The sequence below is a fragment of the Eptesicus fuscus genome, chromosome 6, assembly GCF_027574615.1.
Source record: "Eptesicus fuscus isolate TK198812 chromosome 6, DD_ASM_mEF_20220401, whole genome shotgun sequence".
Lineage (NCBI taxonomy): Eukaryota > Metazoa > Chordata > Mammalia > Chiroptera > Vespertilionidae > Eptesicus > Eptesicus fuscus.
The window spans coordinates 13,761,783-13,780,704 of record NC_072478.1 but is presented as its reverse complement, the minus strand read 5'-3'; the positions used below and the strand labels follow the sequence as shown (position 1 = coordinate 13,780,704).

At 54.9% G+C, this 18,922-nt stretch overlaps 1 protein-coding gene across 1 annotated transcript; it reads left to right on the top strand.

Moving 5' to 3' along the window:
* Window positions 1-3,668: 3,668 nt before the first annotated feature.
* Window positions 3,669-13,069, top strand: DMTN (dematin actin binding protein). Its single transcript, XM_008151505.3, has 15 exons — window positions 3,669-3,763; window positions 3,990-4,064; window positions 4,429-4,584; window positions 5,475-5,519; window positions 5,768-5,867; window positions 6,232-6,288; window positions 6,494-6,646; window positions 7,148-7,272; window positions 7,894-7,999; window positions 11,781-11,845; window positions 12,001-12,049; window positions 12,185-12,192; window positions 12,366-12,431; window positions 12,663-12,743; window positions 12,882-13,069. The coding sequence occupies exons 1-15, from the start codon at window positions 3,746-3,748 to the stop codon at window positions 12,993-12,995; spliced, it is 1,218 nt and encodes a 405-aa protein (XP_008149727.1). The 5' UTR covers window positions 3,669-3,745; the 3' UTR covers window positions 12,996-13,069.
* The last annotated feature ends 5,853 nt before the right edge of the window (window positions 13,070-18,922 follow it).

Sequence of the window (18,922 nt, the reverse complement as noted above, 5' to 3'; positions counted from 1 at the left end):
TGGGCAGACCACCTCCTCTAGCTCACAGGCTCCCAAATCTCTGTTTCCAGCCTGCTCCTCCCGCAACCTCTATTCTCCTTGGGCATTCCCACCTGTTCACCTGCTACACCCGCCTCCGCCTCCACCCGGCGAGAGTGAACTCATGGCTCCCCTTCTCCTGTCTCCCAGCCTTGCAAGCTGCCTCTCCCCTGGGGCTCTCTGGGCAAGTCCTGCTTTGCACATTCTGCCTCTAGGATATCTCCCATTTGCCCCTTTCCATCTTTGGCCCCATGCCCAAGTCTAGACCCTCACAGTCCTGCCCCCTCTCCCCCCCCCTCTCCCCTCGCCTACCCCGCAACTGCTGCCATGGCTTCCTGGCTTCCCTCTCTGTTTCTGTCCAATCCCTCTCCCAGGCTGCAGCCAGATTCCCTTTCCCAAAGCACTGCTTGGATCTGTCACTTTGTTCTTTCACACAAGTTTCTAAGCATTCCATGGCCCCTGTTGCCCACAGAATACAATCTCACACCCACTGGTCCTGGTTCAAAGGCCTCCACAATCTTGCCCCCAACCCCCTGGCCCAGGCATGCCTCCACCTCATGAGCTCTGCGACTCGGCCATGCGTGCTGCTCCGCAGACTGACCAGTGCTTCCTGGCCCCGCTTCCACTCCTGCTGCTTCCTCTTTCAGGAATCCCTTTTCCCATGTTTGCATGGTTTCAAACTGGGCATCCTTCAAGGCCCACCTCACTTACCTCCTCCAGGAAGAAACCTTCTTTATTTTCCCCTCTGGATGCCCCAGCAAGAGTGATTCTCTCTCCTGGGACCTCTCACAGCCCCTTAGACGATCTTATCAGACACGTGTAATTTTCTGCTTTGCATGGGAGCTCTCTGTAGGGAGGCCTCATTTCTGGAGGGGCAGCGAGCTCCTTTGACTCATCTTTGTGTTCTCCAGAGGACATCACCGAGTGCTGCTCTGTGGTCATTTGCAGAATAGGTGCTGAGAGAGTACTTGGTGAATGGATGGGAAAACAATACATGACTGGGTGGGTGGGCTGATGGATGGGTGGATGAATGGATGGACGGATTGATGGATGGATGGGTGGATGGATGGACGGATGGATGGATGGATGGATGGATGGGTGGATGGATGGGTGGATAGGTGGATGGACGGATGGATGGATTGATGGATGGATGGGTGGATAGATGAATGGATGGATGGATGGATGGATGGATGGATGGGTGGGTAGATGGATGGACTAATGGATGAATAAGTGTATGCCTCTAGACTAAGCAAAGTGTATTGCTAGTTTGACAATGGCTGTTAATAAAGTAAAGGTTAGAGAGGAGTGAGAGGGAGCTAGCAGTTCCTTTAATGTGGACCAGAGTTAATTCTGGTCCTCAGACGGCTAGTTGAAAGCATTACAGAGCGAGTGCTAAGAAGGCAGGAAAAGGAGGGAACTGCGGGATGGAGTCTTTCCGTGGGCACAGATACCTCGCGTGGCTCTGAGGCCAGAGTCTGTCTTGGAGAAGCCGTGGCTCTAGAATTCCACAAAGACTTCAGAAACGTGGCGGATGCACCTGACACAGCACTGGGGAGGCACTCTGACTCACGCCATTGCTGAGATGTGGCCATTTTCAGCTCCACGACTCTGGACAAGTTCTTAACCTCTCTGAGCCTCCGTTTCCTCACATGCCAGATGGGTCTACCTTATAGGAGATGAAACCAAATAATCTTTGTAAAGTGCTTATCAAAGCGCCTAGCATGCACATGCAAAACACGATCGCTATTATGACTGCTGTTTGCCCTCCAGAAGTTAGCAGCCATTCTAGTTCGCAAAAAACAAAACATGTTCCCATGTCAGGCAACATTTAATCAAGGACTAAGCCTTACGGTTGTTGTTTTTTCAAGTCCCACTGGAATCCAGAGACGGGTGGGGACTAGACTAGTAGGAAGGCCTCCCGGGGAGGAGGGTTGAGGACTGACCTCAAAGGATGGGTGGGATCTGAAAGAAAAAGAGGTGGATGGAGAACAGGGGAAGGGCATGTGCAAAAGCAGGGGAGTGGGGGTGAGAGCTGCTTGTGCAGCAAGCAGGTGGTTTTGGTGGTGGAGAGACAGTGAGCAGAATGGCCTGATACAAAGTAATAGATGATGCGATTGGGAGCACCAATGACTTCAGTCTTTCATGACCCATGACCCTCTGTCGCAAAGAATGGCTACAGAAAAACCATCGAAGTCCATTAGCCCTTGTGGAGGGAGAAAGAATAATAGCTAACACTACATAGAATTTATAGCGCTTTGAGCATTTCACGTATTATAATTTATCTGATACTCAGAGCAACCCTATGACATTATCCTCCATTCTACAGATGAGAAATGCGAGGCACAGAGAGGGTAAGTAACTTGCCCAAGGTCACACAGCTTCTAAGTAGCAGACTTTTATACTCATCCCCAGGCTCTCTCAGGTCCAGAGTCCATGCTCTGAACCACTGCATTAGGCATCAGTTCTCTTCACTCTGTAGCCATCAGTTCTCTTCACTCTGGCTTATTGCCTGCCGATAAGAAGACACTCCCACTGCCACCCTCACACTGGAAACTCAGCCAGGCATTCATTGAATGGTTATTGTGAGTCCAGTGCGGTGTGTGTGTGGGGGTGAAGGGATGGGAGCTTTGCTAAGGGAGTCACTGAAGAAGGAGGAGACTGTGGCTGCAGGGAACTCATAATCTATTGCAGAAGACAGGGCCTAACTCCCTGGGAACAAAGGGAGAGCAGTGCCCACCTGGTGCCTCCCTGCAGGGAAGCAGCACTTCAGAGGGCAGCCTCCGCACAGGCATGAGAAGGCTGTGGGCACTGGGATGGGGCCTTGGCCCCAAAGGGGGCTTTACCCTGCAGGTGAATTTGACTGCGGTACAGAGACAGTTGCACGGGGATGTGGGCTGCCTCCACCCTCCTCTCCCTTCTTCACAGGGGTCGAAACCAGGGCAGAACCCGGGTCAGAGTGGCACCCCCAGCCCATGACCTGACCACTTCACTCCAAGTCGCCCCCCGGCCAATGACTTCACCCCAAGTGGGCTTCATACCCTGTCCTCTCCTCCCTGCCTGTTCACCCCATAGACATTAATTACTAAGACCCTCTGTGGGCGGCCTTCCTGGGGTGAGAGCTAGCTGGCACAGTGGACAGTGGATGGAGGTGGAGTGGGACGAGGGGCCAGCACAGAGCCGGGGAAAGGGGCACCGTAGAGACCGAGGCGTGAGAGCCTGGGTCCGAAACTGGCTGCAGCCCCAGGCAGGGCAGGTGTGACGAAGCAAGGATGTAGGGCCGCCCAGGGATGGCTGACCCCTGGCGTCATTTCCTTTCTAGCCAGAGAACAATGGCTCAAAAACAAGTGCAGCCCTCCACTTTCCCGCTCCCGGGCCACAGCGCTGGCTTCCCGAGGCTGAGCGAATGGAAAGCCGGGGCCCGGCGCCTTCCGCCCTGCTCCCGGAGCCCAGGCCCAGCAAGAGCGGCTGCCCAGCCCCAGCCCAGGCCCGCTGAGATCCCGGCCCCACGGCCTGGCTGGCACGCCCTCCCTCCCCTTCCAGGCCCTGCACTCGGCCAGCAGCCTGGAGAGTCACCGAGGGATGAGGACGCTACCGCCCAGTGGGACGCCCTTTCTGCCCTCGCGGCCCCAAGCGCACAGCGCCCAGGAGCCGGGCCGAGCTTGACGCCCCGTCGCCTCCCCTCGCGCCCAGGGATCTGCGAGTGACCCGACCACCACCTCCCGGCTGCATGGAGCGGCTGCAGAAGGTACGCAGGGCAGCGAGGGCCTGGGGCTCCGGGTGGGTGTGGCCAGGCTTCCAGCAGAGGGTCAGGTCGGGGTCGATGGTGCCACCTGGTGGTTGCCCGCAGCGCCGCACCCTGGGGTCCCAGAGGCCTAGGACACCCTCTCGGCCCTGGCCCACCCTTTGGAACGCCCTGCCCCTGGCCCTCGCCCACACACACATTCCCACGCCCGCCTTCTCACTCTCCCCAGCAACCACTTACCTCCCCCGGGAGCGTCAGCTCCTCCCGAGACTCCAGTGTTCCCGGCTCTCCCTCCAGCATTGTGGTGAGTACCTCTTGGCCACCAGCACCCTCAGGCTGGGAGGGAGAAGGGCAGGGACACACTCCCCGCTGTGCCGCTTCACTCAGCCTCCCTGATGGTGGTTCTGCCAGGGCTGGTGGACAGAGAGAACCCCGAAAGCCTGAGAAGGTTCCCCCACTGCCCTTCTGGTCTGGTCCTGTCTTGTACCCTGAGTGCTCGGCGAAGGACTCCCTAAACCCTTAACATTGAATAATGGAACTTGGCGCAGAGCTGACATCTAAAAAGGCTGTCCATTTTCTTCCTAATAAGTTGCAAATTTAGCTTGTAAGGCCAGGATCCCAGGTGAGCCTTTGAGCATGTCGGTTCCATCAGCACCATTTCCCTTCAGGCCAAGATGGACAACCAGGTGCTGGGCTACAAAGACTTGGCTGCCCTCCCCAAGGACAAGGCCATCCTGGACATCGAGCGGCCTGACCTCATGATCTACGAGCCCCACTTTACCTATTCTCTCCTGGAGCACGTGGAGCTGCCCAGAAGCCGGGAGGTAAGTGGGGGGCGGGGGGGAAGCTTCCTCTTGGGCAGGACTTGGGGGGAAGGTCTCCCCCAGGCCACACTGGGTGCGTGGCAGAATCCCTGTCCTGCTTTCTCTCTTGGAGAAACGACTCCAAAACAAGAAAGGGAACTGTGCATAGGACTCACCCAGAGATAACCGCGTGCTGTGGAGAGCAGGAGAGATGGGCTGGAGGGCTCCATGGAAGAGCAGGGGAGGCTGTGTCTGAATGGCAGCGACCCCAACGGGTCAGGGGGGAGCGGGGGGCGGGGGGAGTAGGCAGAAAGATAGCAGATTTGTGGAAAGCACCCAGAAGCACTGACCCCAGAGGCTGAAAGTCCTAGCTGAGTGACCCCTGTGACAGTGTGGTCCAGCTTCCCCTCCTGTAAAATGGAGGTGGTACCTCTGCCCATCCATCTCACCAGGGAGCCAAGTGCACGAGATAAAGCACACATGCCAGGTGCTTCGTAAATGGTATCTGAGAGAGGGGTAGTGTCGTGGCTGAGCAGTGAGATGGGGCCAGGCCGGAGGGAGACTTAAATACCCGCCAAGAGCCCGGACTCCATCCTCGATGCTTGTGGGTCTGGCCCTGAGGACGGTGCCACAGCCATCCTCCGCTGGCCCTCAGAGCACAAGCACTGCTCCAGGGCCGGTGGCTTCCTGGTGCACCCTAGGGACAGACCTAGGAGTCTGCCCAGGAGAGCGCTGGGAGGGGGCAGGGAGGGCCAGCGCTGGGCACGGGGAGGGTGGATAGAGAAGAGATGCCGAGACATCGGCCAGGTAAGGATGGAGACTTGGGGGAGGGATGAAGCGGCCCCTCTGGGGCTCTAGGAACGAGGGTTTACTCCTACCCTGTGGCTCTGACCAGCTCCTCTCCTTCGCAGCGCTCGCTGTCACCCAAATCCACATCCCCCCCTCCGTCCCCAGAGGTGAGTATTGCCAGCCCTGCTCCCACAGGCCCAGCTCCCTGCCCCCAAAGGGCTCTGCAGAGCCAGGGATGCCGGAATCACTGGCCCTCCTTTGTCACCGGCCAGCTCTGTCCACCTATCTGTCCATCTTGGGGGCTGCGCGGGTGGGAGACAGAGATGGTGGAGTAAGGTGAAGCTGCGTCTGCATGGGTCGGAAGGGCTGGGTAGGGGACCCGGGAGCTGCAGCGAACCTCACTTGTGCTCTGCAGGTGTGGGCGGAGAGCCGGTCCCCTGGAACCATCTCTCAGGCTTCAGCCCCAAGAACCACTGGGACCCCCCGAACCAGCCTGCCCCACTTCCACCATCCTGGTAGGTTTCACTGCCAGCCTGGTGGCATCCTTCTCCTAGGACCTCTTTTCTCCCTCAGGAATCCAAGCCCCTTGCTGGGGTAGACGCTCCCCACAGAACTGGCCAGACCCCCCTGAAGCCAGAACCCAGGCAGAGCTCCCAAAGATGGTAGACCTGTCTCATCTTCCCTCCCACCCACCCGAAAGAGTGCAACAAGTCCCAGCCCCCTCGGGGACAGTTCCAGGAACTCTGGTTCTGTCTTGGCTCTTGACAGGAGCCCATGAATGTGCTACCTTCTCCCATTCCCCTTGCCTCCTTTCTCATCCCTGACCTGGCCTCCCCGCCATCAACCCATCCTCCTTCTCCTCCACTTTGCTCTCTACAGAGACCACCCGCCCAGATTCCAACATCTACAAGAAGCCACCCATCTACAAGCAGAGAGGTGAGGCCCCTGACTCACCTGATCCCCAGGCTGGGAGGCTGTGCCAAAGGCTGGGAGGGGACAGGAGAGTATCTGTCCATATCAGCACACCACCGTGCCCTGTGCTTCCTTGTGCGCTGTTTTGACACCCACAACCTCACAGGTGTGAAGGGGGGCAGGTGCGGGGCTGGGGTGTGCACAGGCTGACCCTGACCTCCACCTGCAGAGTCCATGGGAGGCAGCCCTCAGAGCAAGCACCAGATTGAGGACCTCATCATTGAGTCATCTAAGTTCCCTGCAGCCCAGCCCCCCGACCCCAACCAGCCAGCCAAGATCGAGACTGACTACTGGCCATGCCCCCCATCACTGGCTGTTGTGGGTAAGAGAAGCTGTTGAGAGGGGACAGGGAGGCAGGACACTGCCCATAGCCCATGGGGATGCCCCAGGAGCCCACCCCCACCCCACCCCACCCTGTGTCCTCTGGTGAACCCTGTAGGCTCTTCACTCACCCACTCCTAGAGCTTTTGGTGTCAGCACCCTATTGGTTAGTCATTCGTCACTTCCCATTCATTTATTGGACCACTCAGCAGACATCTGCCACACGTCTACTACATCCCAGGCTCTGTGGTAGGAACTCTGGGAAAGAGAAAGAGAAATGAGACAAGGTCTTGGTCCCAATGAATTTAAGTTATGTGAGTGTGTATTGTCCACCCAGCCTCACTGTCAGGCAATTGTTATTCTTCTTTTCTTAAAAACACACAAACAATGTGTAGTGCTCACTTCAATGTGCAGCGCGGTGTGATGCACACAGCCAGCACCTGATAGATACTTGTGGAGCCAATGGTTGGTTGACACGCTGGCTTTCTCCTGTGTTTCCCAGAAACAGAATGGAGGAAGCGGAAAGCATCCCGGAGAGGCGCAGAGGAGGAGGAGGAGGAGGAAGACGATGACTCCGGGGAGGAGATGAAGGCTCTCAGGGAGCGCCAGAGAGAGGAACTCAGTAAGGTAGCATCTCGCTGCCCCCTCTCCCCCTCCTGGGTCTTCCTGGGGACAGACGCTCTGGTTCCAGAGCTGTTCGCTCTAAAGGGTTCACGCCTGAAGAGCATCCTGGTCAGAGCATGAGAGGCGTGCCTCTTCCTTCCCAGGATTTCAGTTGCTGCCCTGGCAGGGACCCCAGGACTTTGTGCTGCTTGGGGGGAAACACTGGTTATATGAGGATCAAAGGCCCATAAAGGTGGTCCCATCAGTGCCAGGCTCAGCAGGCTGAGCAGTTCTGGGGAAGAGGAGAAGGGGGAGAGCAGGCTGCTGGTCTCCAGGGGATGAGAGAGGGTGTTGGGAGTCGTGCAAAGGCCACTGATGGTGACGTGGGCTTGTGCTCTGGGCCTGGTGACCTGGGCTGGGAGGCCACCGGGTAGAGTTACACTGAGCGGCGCTGACTCCTTGCTCTCGGGGGTGGCCAAACCCAATGTGGCAGTGCCTCAGACCAGGATGCCAGGCTCCCGGGGTTCCCGGCCCAGCCACTGGGGAAACCCGTCCCCGTTCCTGCCTGCAACATGCCCAACTCTGAACCTTTTGGAGATGAGACACAAGTACCAAAGTCTTGGATCCACCCCCTTTGGTCCCCAGGTCACTTCCAACTTGGGAAAGATGATCTTGAAAGAAGAGATGGAAAAGTCATTGCCTATCCGGAGGAAAACCCGCTCCCTGCCCGACCGGACACCCTTTCATGCCTGTGAGTGCCACCAAGGGGGCTCGAGGGCCTGGCCAGACCCTGAGGCCAGAACTGAACAGCCGGTTGAGTCTGTCTGTCATGTGCCCAGCTCCGTGCTAATGCGAGTGTATGAGATGGAACATTCGGTCACTGGCTCAAGGCGCTCATGTTGTCCGTAGGGCAAGAATTCCAGTGGTGGAACAAGACTAGATGATAAACAATAGTATCAGCTAAAGCTGAATTAGCTAATTTTGCTTAATTGAATAAACATTTATTGGGTGTTTACCATGTGGGAGGCACTGGGGCTTACAAAGAGTGAAAAAATAGAGTCCTGTCCTTCGGTAGCTGCCAATCACTGGGGAAATGGCCGTGGAAACCGATTTTGGTGCAGTGTAGCAGGTACTGTGGTGAGCTGTGCTCAGTGACAGGGCCTGTGGTCAGAGGGCCAGGGGGTGCTCACTGAGTCTTGAAGAATGAGACAAATCGAGTGGGGGTTTGACACAGGGGACGGTGGGAGCAAAGGCAGGAACAGGAACCTCCTGGCCAATGGGGAGGGCCTCCAGGAGCCTGGAATCAGTGCCCGAGTGTGCCATGTAGTGGCAGGATTGACACCAGAGAGCCGGAGAGCCAGCACGTTGGATACCATGCCTCAAATCATCCGAGATAGGCCTGGACTTCCTTGGCAGAGTTTTTGAAGAATGTGGAGAGGAGATGGGAGATCTGAGAGCCAGAACTGGAAGTTACAGGCCTCTAAAAGCCCGGAGGCCACACAGCCTCGCTCCCACTGCATTCTATTGGTCAGAGCAGCTCAGACTCCAGAAAGGGGGAGATTCCATTTCCTGAGGACAGGAACGGCACTTAGGCGCTGGGAGATGGTGTCGCAGGCCACTTTTGGAGACAACCTACCACACTTCCCAGCGGTCTGGGTAAGGGCTAACATAGACCCAGGGCAGAGAAGAGGGAATGGATTTGAGAAATACAGAGGAGACTGAAGCAACTGGACTCAGTGGGAGGAGAGGGGCAGACGAGTTGGGGTTTGGCCTTGGGTGCTGGGTGATGAAAAACCTAGAACTGAGATCATGAAAGAGGCAGGGTTGGGAGAAAGGTGAAGAGACTGGTTTGAGACATGTTGGATTTGAAGTGTGAGTTTGACTGAGTCGGGAGCTTGAGGCACAAGGCAGGCCTCATGGAGAGTCTCCAGGGTATACACTGAGTGGCCAGATTATTATAATCTCTGAATGCATAATAATCTAGCCACTCAGTGTGTGTGTGTGTGTGTGTGTGTGTGTGTGTGTGTGTGTGTGTGTATACACATATATTAGAGTCCTGGTGCATGAATTCATGCATGGGTGGGGGTCCAGCCTGGCCAGGGGGAGGGGACATGGGCGGTTGGCTGGCCTGCCTGCTGGTTGAACTCCTGGTCGAGGGGACAATTTGCATATTAGCCTTTTATTATATAGGACATACACTCAGTGGCCAGATTATTATGCGTTCAGAGATCATAATAATCTGGCCACTCAGTGTAGGTAGTCGTAAGGCCGTAAGAAAGATGGGATTGTGCAGAGAGGAGAGAGGGCAGGGATGGGGCCAGGCTGGACCCTGGAGAGAACACACGTTTAGATCCAACTGAGGATTGGCTCGGAGTTAGTCAGGATGTGGGGCTGGCCTCAGGGGCCTCTCTCTCTGAAGGTGGGGACTTGATCTGGGAGCAGCCAATTGGAAGTGGAGATTTGGGAAGGTTGGCAACAGCTGCCTCAGGGAAGGGAGCTGCTCCAGTCCGTCCATCTGCAGTGATGACCATCTACCTGGTCACCTCCACAGCCTGCAGGCGAGCCGGGGCCCACGGCTGATCCAGGCAGAGTTGGTGGAGGCAGGTCTGTGGGATGCAGGCCAGGTGAGCTGCTCAGTACTGGTGAAAGCAGTTTTGTACCCAACCACAGGTTGAAGGACAGGGAGTGTGGGTCAGGTCCCCAGAGGTCCCCATGAGATTGACGAGCAGGTGTGCTGGGAACCAGGCTGAAGGAAGCTGCAAACAAAGGCGGGCGCTATGGTCACAAAGTGGGGCCCCGGGCTCCAAGTGCCAGGGTGAAGCAGTGTGGATAGCGAGGTCCGGGGGTGACCATTGCAGGGGCTGCCTGCTGTGCAGTAGAGATGAAGGCCCTGGGGTGCGGGTGGGGGAGTCAGGAACCCTAAGGTGTGTCTCTGGCTAGGACATCCACAGGGTCACCAAAAGACCAGGATGGTATTTCAGAAGGGGTGGGAAGAGTTTTTAGAGAATGTGGGCTAAATAGTTAAGGCCTGAAGAATGAGACAGAGAGATGCTCTGAAGGTTGAATTCGGCCTCCGTGTTCCACTAGAACTTGCTTTCAGTCCAAATTAGCTCTTTAACTTCCATTTAGCCTTGCAAAGCTGAATAGCCAAATGTCTCCATCATCATCATCATTTTGGCACCCCTGAACTTGTATGTGATCAAAAGTCATAGGATTGCATAGGTTACAGTCACAGCTAATCAACCTTAACAATTTCAAAATTATAGAGAGCCCTAGCTGGTGTGCTCAGTGGTTAGAGCATTGGCCTGTGCACCAAAGAGTCAGGGGTTCGATTCCCAGTCAAGGGCATGTGCCTGGGTTGCAGGTTAGATGCCCAGCCTTAGTCGGGACTTGTGCGGGGGGCAACCAATCGATGTGTCTCTCTCACGTCAATGTTTCTCTCCCCCCCCCCCCTTTCTTTCACTATCTCTAAAAATCAATGGAAAAAATATCTCGGATGAGAACTAACCAAAAAACATTTAAAATTATGGATAGGCATGTCATTCTGACTTAATGGTAACATTGAATAGTCACTTTCAAACATAAGTGATGAGTGATATTGAAAAAGGAGATGATTTTCTACACAGAAATAAGTGTTTAAGTAGTTTTAAAATTAAATATTGAGAAAACAAACAAACAAGGTCCCCAAAACACATTTTGTTCTCACCAATTCCACTTCCAAGTAACAGATTTTATAAGAATGTTTTAAGAAGACAGTTCCTTATAGTTTTGAGTCTGTCAAGACTAAACATTTAAACAAAAAGTCTGGTCAAAATGATTACTATAGAATGCCAACAATTTCTAGTAATTGGAGATGAAGGAGTTTTGAGATCTGCCCAAACTAAAAATCTTAGGTACGAAGATTTCCTAGGAAAACCTGTTACTGAAAACCAATTTCCTTGAATTATAATCTCAGTGCTTGAAAGCTTAGTGATATTATTAAATGTGTAAGTTGAAGGTGACACCTAATCATGCAATCCACATTTTGGCTTCGGGTGCAATCCAGCAGCTGACAGAGCTGAGGAAAGTATTGTTTCTGTATTATAGGGTCAAATGTTTGAAACTTGGGTACTAAATTCGCTGATATTAAAATTGTAATGATTTGATTCTTTTCATGAGATGTCAGGTTCATTTTTTTTTTTTACCCCAGAGGTTCATTTTACACTGGGGAGCTTCATCATTTATCGCTCGCTAACTCTGATTTTAACTCGGGCATTTGGCCCAAATGAGTGTTTGGTGCCCTTCTGTTAGAGGGAAGGCATTAGAGAGAGTTCAGAGGCACCAGCACGATGCCCCTCGCCGGAGGTGATGGGCAGGAGCTGGAAGCCAACAGAGACCACAGGTTCCCCCAGGTCTACCCTCACGGCCCTGCCCCTGGTTGGGGGGACCAGAGAGGGATCCCGCTCAAAATGACTGTCAAGCCAGAGGGACTGAACAGGTCTCTCTCTCTCTCTCTCTCTCTCTCTCTCTCTCTCTCTCTCTCTCTCCCCTAGCCTTGCACGGTGGAACATCAAAGTCATCTTCCCTCCCGGCCTACGGCAGGACCACCCTGAGCCGGGTAAGGTCCCTGACCACAGGTCCCAGACTGCAAGGGAGGAGTGTGCATGTGGGGTCCTCTGAGGGACCGAGCTACTTGGGGAAGGGAAGACCCTTCAAGTGAAGGGGCTGATGGGGAACACGCAGCTTCCTTCTGATCCTTTATGTCCTTTCTAGCTGCAGTCCACAGACTTCAGCCCGACCGGGAGTGAGGCCGGAAGCCCAGGTGAGAGGCAGGGTCTGGCAGAAAGGGGCTTAAGCAGGCCCTGGGGCAGCTGTGTCGGGGATGTGGGCAGGGCTGTGTGGCTGCAGGTCGGGGAGGCTAAGCGGGCGGTCTGAACAATGACTCTTCTCTCCCCAGGCCTGCAGGTGAGTGCCCTCTGGAGGACGCGGAGCACAGAAGCCTGGGACAGGCAACTGGCAGTGTTGGGGGAGGGGGCGTTGGGCCACCCAGTTGCCTGGTGAGCACATGAGGAGCCCCGGGTAAGGCTGGGGAGGTCTCCCGGCCCCACTCTGGCTCACTGCGGCTTTGGTCTCCCCAGAACGGAGAGGGCCAGAGGGGGAGGATGGACCGGGGAAACTCCCTGCCCTGTGTGCTGGAGCAGAAGGTGAGGGGCAGCGGCAGAGCCAGGGGGGGTGGGCAGCTTGGGGAGAAGCCAGGAAAGTGAATGCGCTATGGGATCCTCCTGGAGTTGCTGATGGGGAAGCTGGGGGCGCTGGATGGCAACATGGCATGAACCCGATGGCCCCGCAGGCTGATAAGGGGGCCTGGGGAGTTGAGGGGTGACAGCCACAGGGAACACTATGAGCCTAAGAGTGCCCCCTGCCCTGCCCCCCAGATCTATCCCTACGAAATGCTGGTGGTGACCAATAAGGGGCGAACCAAGTTGCCTCCAGGTGTGGATCGGATGAGGCTGGAGGTATGCAGGGGAAAGGCGCTGGCGGGTGCAGGGGCTCCAAAGGGCAGCCTCCCCTCCCGGCGGGGAAGACCTGCCCCCTGGGTCACTCAGCCCAGCCCGCCCTCCTCTCCCTAAGCGGCCTGGGTATGTCCCCTGCAGAGGCATCTGTCAGCGGAGGACTTCTCCAGGGTGTTCGCCATGTCTCCCGAAGAGTTTAGCAAGCTGGCTCTGTGGAAGCGGAATGAGCTCAAGAAGAAGGCTTCCCTCTTCTGACCGCCCCGCACTCCGCACTCCGTGACCGACCCTCACCCCTGCTGCTCTCTGGAGCTGGGTCACTGGACCCTAAAGCCTCATCTCTGGGGGGGGGCAGGGAGGTGGGCAGAGGTGGGGTGGGCTGCATTCGCTAGGTCAAGGGGAGCCCTGCCTTCTCTCCGTGCTGGGCTGTGGGACACGGACCTTCTTCCCATAATGAGCCAGGGGCCTCCCCTCCTCCCTCGTCCTCGCTGCACAGGGCAAACCCAGGCTGGACTCCAGCACTCGGAGTTAATGTCTGCACCCTCTCCCTGCCCCCGCCCCATGAAGAGGGGGCCTAGAAGAGGGAGTGAGGAGACCTGGACCTGGCACGTGGTGCAGGCCTGTTGATGTCTGGATCAGCGGCCGGGTAGAACCCTCAGCCTGCGGAGAAGGTGAGGCAGGAAGCAGCAGGAAGGCAGGCACAGCTCCAGGGCCACGTCTGCCCAGCACTCCTCCTTGCCTCGCCTGGGAGGCTTCCCCTACACCTGCGCCTCCCGCCTCTGACTCCAGCAGGAGCAGGGTTGAGCTCAGCCTCCAGCAGGGAGGCTGCCCTGCCCTCCAGCTTACCCTCTGCTCTCCTTGCACATCCTATGCTTTGAAGCCTCGTGCTCAGCTCTGTGGCTTCCCCAGAAGCCTTGGCTTAGAGTGGAGATGTTGCCTATACCGAACCCCAGGCCCCCATCAGCCTCCAGGCAAAGTGAGCTAGACTCCTTTCTACCTTCTGACACCAGGGCCCTAGGCAGGACCAGGCCTTCAGGCTCCCTCGGATGGGAACAAGAGGCCAGGCCACCAGGTCCCACCCGTACCCATGCATCCCCCATCATGCTCTCTAAAGAATGTAATTTATTGGGGCACCCCCAGCTGCTTTCCTCACCCAACTCTCTGCCCTACCTAATCAACATTCCCAGCTTTTCTTCTCTACAAATACATATGTGTATATAATTATATATATATATTTTTGCCCAGGTCTGGGTTTTGTTCCTGCCCAGACCCTGGCATCCCTTTCCACTGTGTGTATGTGTGAGATGATACTGGGGGAGGGGAACTCTGCTTGGAATTAAAAGGTTGCATTGGGTCCCCAAATTTACTTGTTCTTTGTGAGCCACCAGGTCCAGGTGAGAGGGACGGGTGATGCCAGGCTGAGGGAAGCCATGGGAGTGAAGGGTCAAATGGGGGGCAGATAGGGTTGGAGGAGGTAGAGCGACGACACACACACTGTCCTTCCCCACCTGGGCCACGAGAGCAGGGGCTGGCCCAGCAGGCTCCCAGCTGCCACCTCCCCTTAAGGGCTGTGTGATGGTGACGGTGGATGGAAAGGCAGAAACATACTCCAGAGCCTGAGAGAGAGCCAGCGAGGAGGAAAGGCTGCTCCGTCCTCCACCGAGGCCCGCAGTGCTCCCCTGCACAGGCGAGCTCATCAATATCTGACATGACTGCCCCCTCCAGCGCCGGAGGTAGGACAGTTCAGCGGGAGGCCAAACACACAGCAAAGGTCAACAGGATATGAGTAGGCAGTGAGCTGACTATCAAGGACCAGGCTGAGGACACTAAGGAATGGAGACACGATGGCTGAACTCTAGCAGGAGCAAGGGTCCAGCGGAGGCCGAGGGAGAAGGGTACCGTCATTTGGTCTTGGTTGACTTGGCAAAGCATTCCAGGGGGAACAGGAACTGGGCATCGAAGTGGGTGAAGGGGTGAGGACTTGATTGGAAGGTCAGAGGGAGGACTTTGGTGTGGGGACTCACCTGGCTGGAACAGAGCCCATGGGTGGGCGCGTAAAGCGGTGTGCGTTCGGTCAGAAGGATCGGGTGAGGTGGAGGGGGCCCCGGTGTGAACCTAAGACTGCAGTTGTGACCTGAATCCAGTCTCCCACCCCAGGACGAGTTTCTGGTCCTTTGGGCTGAAACAAAAGCAAAGTGGGTAAGAATCACTCAAATGTGGATGATGATTTTAAGTTGCTGAAGTTCTGTTATGTCCACAACATTGTTTTATCCTCGCAACAAACCTGTGAGGGCAACAAATCATTTTAATCCACTTGGTTGAGGAGAAAATTGTGAAATAGAGACATTTCATCTGAAGCCTGAAGCTACATGCTACTGAGTAGAGAATGGAGACAAACCTCTGAGTTTCTTGACCGCTAACTGAGGACTTTCCCAATATACACACTTGTCTCTCAAGGGGCAGCAGAGAGGCCAGACTAGGAGGCACAGAGAGGGATGGTCTCCACTCACCCCTCTATGAGGCATCAGTGAATGTGTGGAGAGTTTACCTGTTCCTGCAGAGGGACAATGGTGGGGAGGCCAGCACCGCCGTGTACACCCAGCTCCCAGACTGTTGAGCAACAAAGCAAGCTGAGGCGGTATTTAACCACAGCTCACTGGGAAATGCTTGTGGTGGGGCTGACTGGATAGTATATCCTAAAGGATTTTAAGTTCCTGAGATTCAGAGCAACTTGGCGGCTCTGTCCCTAAAACAAAAGCTTAGGGAGAATCTCTCAGTGCCTCCTCCCCAAAATACACACGTACTCACGAATGTACAAACAGATGCAAAACCTTGGTAGTTATTTAGTCCAATAGTTTCCAAACCTTTTTAGTAGCAACCCTTAAAAAAAATTAGATCTTACTACTACTATTTAAAGTACATTTATAAGTTGAATTTTATAGTCAACTAGAAGCCATGCACCAGTGGGGTCCCTCAGCCTGGCCTGCACCCTCTCGCAATCCAGGACCCTCGGGGGATGTCGGATAGCTGGTTTTGGCCCAATCCAGACAGGAGGGAGCCCGATCCTGTGCATTGAGTGGCTGTCCCCTGGTGGTCAGTGCACGTCATAGTGACCAGTCGACCAGTCATTCGATTGGCCAGTCAGCAGGTCGCTTAGGCTTTTATATATAGACTAGAGGCCCGGTGCACAAATTTGTGCACGGGTGGGGTCCAGCCAGCCCATACCGATGGGGCCAGCTGGGGGGAGGTGTTGTGGGAGGGCTCCAGGGCATGTCCAGCTTGTCTTGCTCAGTCCTGATCAGCCAGACCCCAGCAGCAAGCTAGCCTACTGGTTAGAGCATCTGCCCCCTGATGGTCAGTGAACATCATAGCGAGCAGTTGAGCGGCCTTAGCATATCATTAGCATATTATGCTTTGATTGGTTGAACAGATTACTGGACAACCAGACACTTAGCATATTAGGCTTTTATTATATAGGATTATTATGAAAATCAATGAGAATAAAGAAGCTATGATCAATAAAAAGTAAGCTTTGTCCTAGCCGGTTTGGCTCAGTGGATAGAGCGTTGGCCTGGGGATTGAAGGCTTCTGGGTTTGATTCTGGTCAAGGGCACGTACCTGGGTTATGGGCTCAATTCCCAATGTAAGGCATGCAGGAGGTGGCCAATCGATGATTTCCTTCATCATTGATGTTTCCTTCTCTCTCTCCCTCTCTCTTCCTCTCTGAAATCAATCAATCAATAAATTAATTAATTAATAAAAACAAAAAGTTTCTCAAAAAAAACACGTAAACTTTGATTGCCCTACTGGTGTGGTTCAGTAGTTGAGCATCGACCTATGAACCCAGAGGTCATGGTTCGATTCCCAGTCAGGGCACATGCCCGGGTTGTGGGCTCGATCCCCAGTAGGGGGCATACAGGAGGCAGCTGATTCAAGATTCTCTCATCATTGATGTTTCTATCTCTCTCTCCCTCTCCCTTCCTCTCTGAAATCAATTAAAAAAATATTTTTTTTAAAAGTAAGCTTTGATGAACATAAAAAATTTAAGTCAGGGGTTATATATGACAGTTGCCCTTTTGTCAAGTGGAGAATCTAATTTATTATTGCATTTGGTTGCACAGTATCAGGGAAAATCCCGATTCACATAGATAAGAAGTTATAAAATTGTGGTAGTTTAAAAATGCATGCCAATCCATTCACATCCTTCCTGCTGAGCAGCAGCATCTATGCCCCCTCTCCTTGACTTGGGCCTGTGACTTGCCCGTTAAGGCTCCTTATCCAGCAGTAGCCTTCTACCTTTATTTAAGGCCCAGGGATAGGGAGCATCTGGCCCATGGGCCACAAAGGGTCTGAGAGATCATTTGGTCTGGCCCTGCCAAGGCCTTAGGGGTGAGTTAATTGTTTGACCAAATATCACAGGCTAATTGTTAAGGTGATGATTTTGAATGGCCCGCAAATCCTATATAATAAAGAGGTAATATGCAAATTGACCATCACTCCAACACACAAGATGGCCACCCCCATTTGGACACAAGATGGCCACCACAAGATGGCCAGCAGGGGAGGCAAGTTGAGAGGGACCAGGCCTGCAGGGGAGGGCAGTTGAGGGGGACCCAGGCCTGAGGGGAGGGCAGTTAGGGGTGACCAGGCCTGCAGGGGAGGGCAGTTAGGGGTTACCAGGCCAGCAGGGGAGGGCAGTTGGGGGCGACCAAGCCTGCAGGGGAGGACAGTTAGGGGCGACCATGCCTGCAGGGGAGGGCAGTTGGGGGCAATCAGGCCGGCAGGGGAGCAGCTAGGCATCGATCAGGCTGGCAGGGGAGTGGTTAGGGGGTGATCAGGCTGGCAGGCAGAAGCGGTTAGGGGCAACCAGGCAGGTGAGCGGTTGGGAGCCAGCAGTCCTGGATTGTGAGAGGGGTCCCAAATTGGAGAGGGTGCAGGCTGGGCTGAAGGACACATACACACACACACACACACACACACCCGTGAACGAATTTCATGCACCGGGCCTCTAGTGCTGTTACAAATATCCACGTGGCCCTTGGCAGGAAAACGGTTCCCCACCCTGAAAGCTGATAGGAAGAGAGACTTTATTCAAGGTTTTCTCCCAAATGAGCTAACCTCACAGCAGAATTTAAATTCACCAGTGATTCTTAACACTTTTGGTATATAACACACATAAGAGTGTCCACTGACTTTTATCAGAACTTTTAAAATACAATCTAAAAAGTTACCATGACCTATGAACTAGGAGGCCAGGGTTCGATTCCTGGTCAGGGCATATGCCGGGTTGCGGGCAGCGGGCTCCATCCCCAGTGTGGGGCGTGCAGGAGGCAGCCAATCTATGATTCTCTCTCATCATTGATGTTTCTATCTCTCCCTCTCCATTCCTCTCTAAAATCAATAAAAATGTTTTAAAAATAATCCTATCTAATAGAGGGGATATGCAAATTGACCGTCACACAATCACAAAAATATGTTGGCGCCCATAGCAGAGGCGGGGATTTTGTAACACAAGATGGCTGCACCCACAGTGGAGGCCGACTTCCCATAACGAGCCTTAAGGAGCAATCAGCAGGGACCTGAGGCTGTGTGGCGCTGGGCCGGGACAGGGGACCTGAGTCTGCGCCCCCCGCCTGGTGGGGCTTGACAGGGGACCTCAGGCTGCACCCCTCACCCCGGCACCAGGCCAGGGTACCTCAGGCCATGCCCCCCCCAGCCCAGCAGGGCTTGATGGGGGACCTCATGGCACGCCCCCCCCCCCCCCCCGCCCTGGCACCGGGCCGAGGGACCTCAGGCTGCACCCTCTGCCCCAGCATCAGGCCGGGGGACCTGAGGGTGCGCCGGGGGACCTGAGGCTGTGCCCCCTGCCTGGAGGGGTTTGATGGGGACCCTGAGGCTGCGCCCCCCCAACCAGCACCAGGCCAGGGGACCTGAGGCTGGGCCCCCCACCTGGTGGGGCTTGATGGGGGTGGGGCCAGCCGGGTCTGGATCTCACCCAATGGGGGTGGGGCCAGCTGGGTCTGGGTCTCGTGCGATTTTGAGGCGCCGTGGGTGGGTGGGGACTTGACTCTGGGTCCCGCGGCGTGCCCCAGACTCTGACAGGAGGGAGATTTTCATATTCATTTTACTAATTCTCTTTCATCTCTGACACTTCTATTATAGAGAAAGGGAAAATAGCAATATTA

Coding starts and splice junctions, on each gene's coding strand:
- DMTN (XM_008151505.3), top strand. Junction 5,868..6,231: donor GCCCCACTTCCACCATCCTG/GTAGGTTTCACT, acceptor TGCTCTCTACAG/AGACCACCCGCCCAGATTCC. Junction 8,000..11,780: donor CCGGACACCCTTTCATGCCT/GTGAGTGCCACC, acceptor TCTCTCCCCTAG/CCTTGCACGGTGGAACATCA.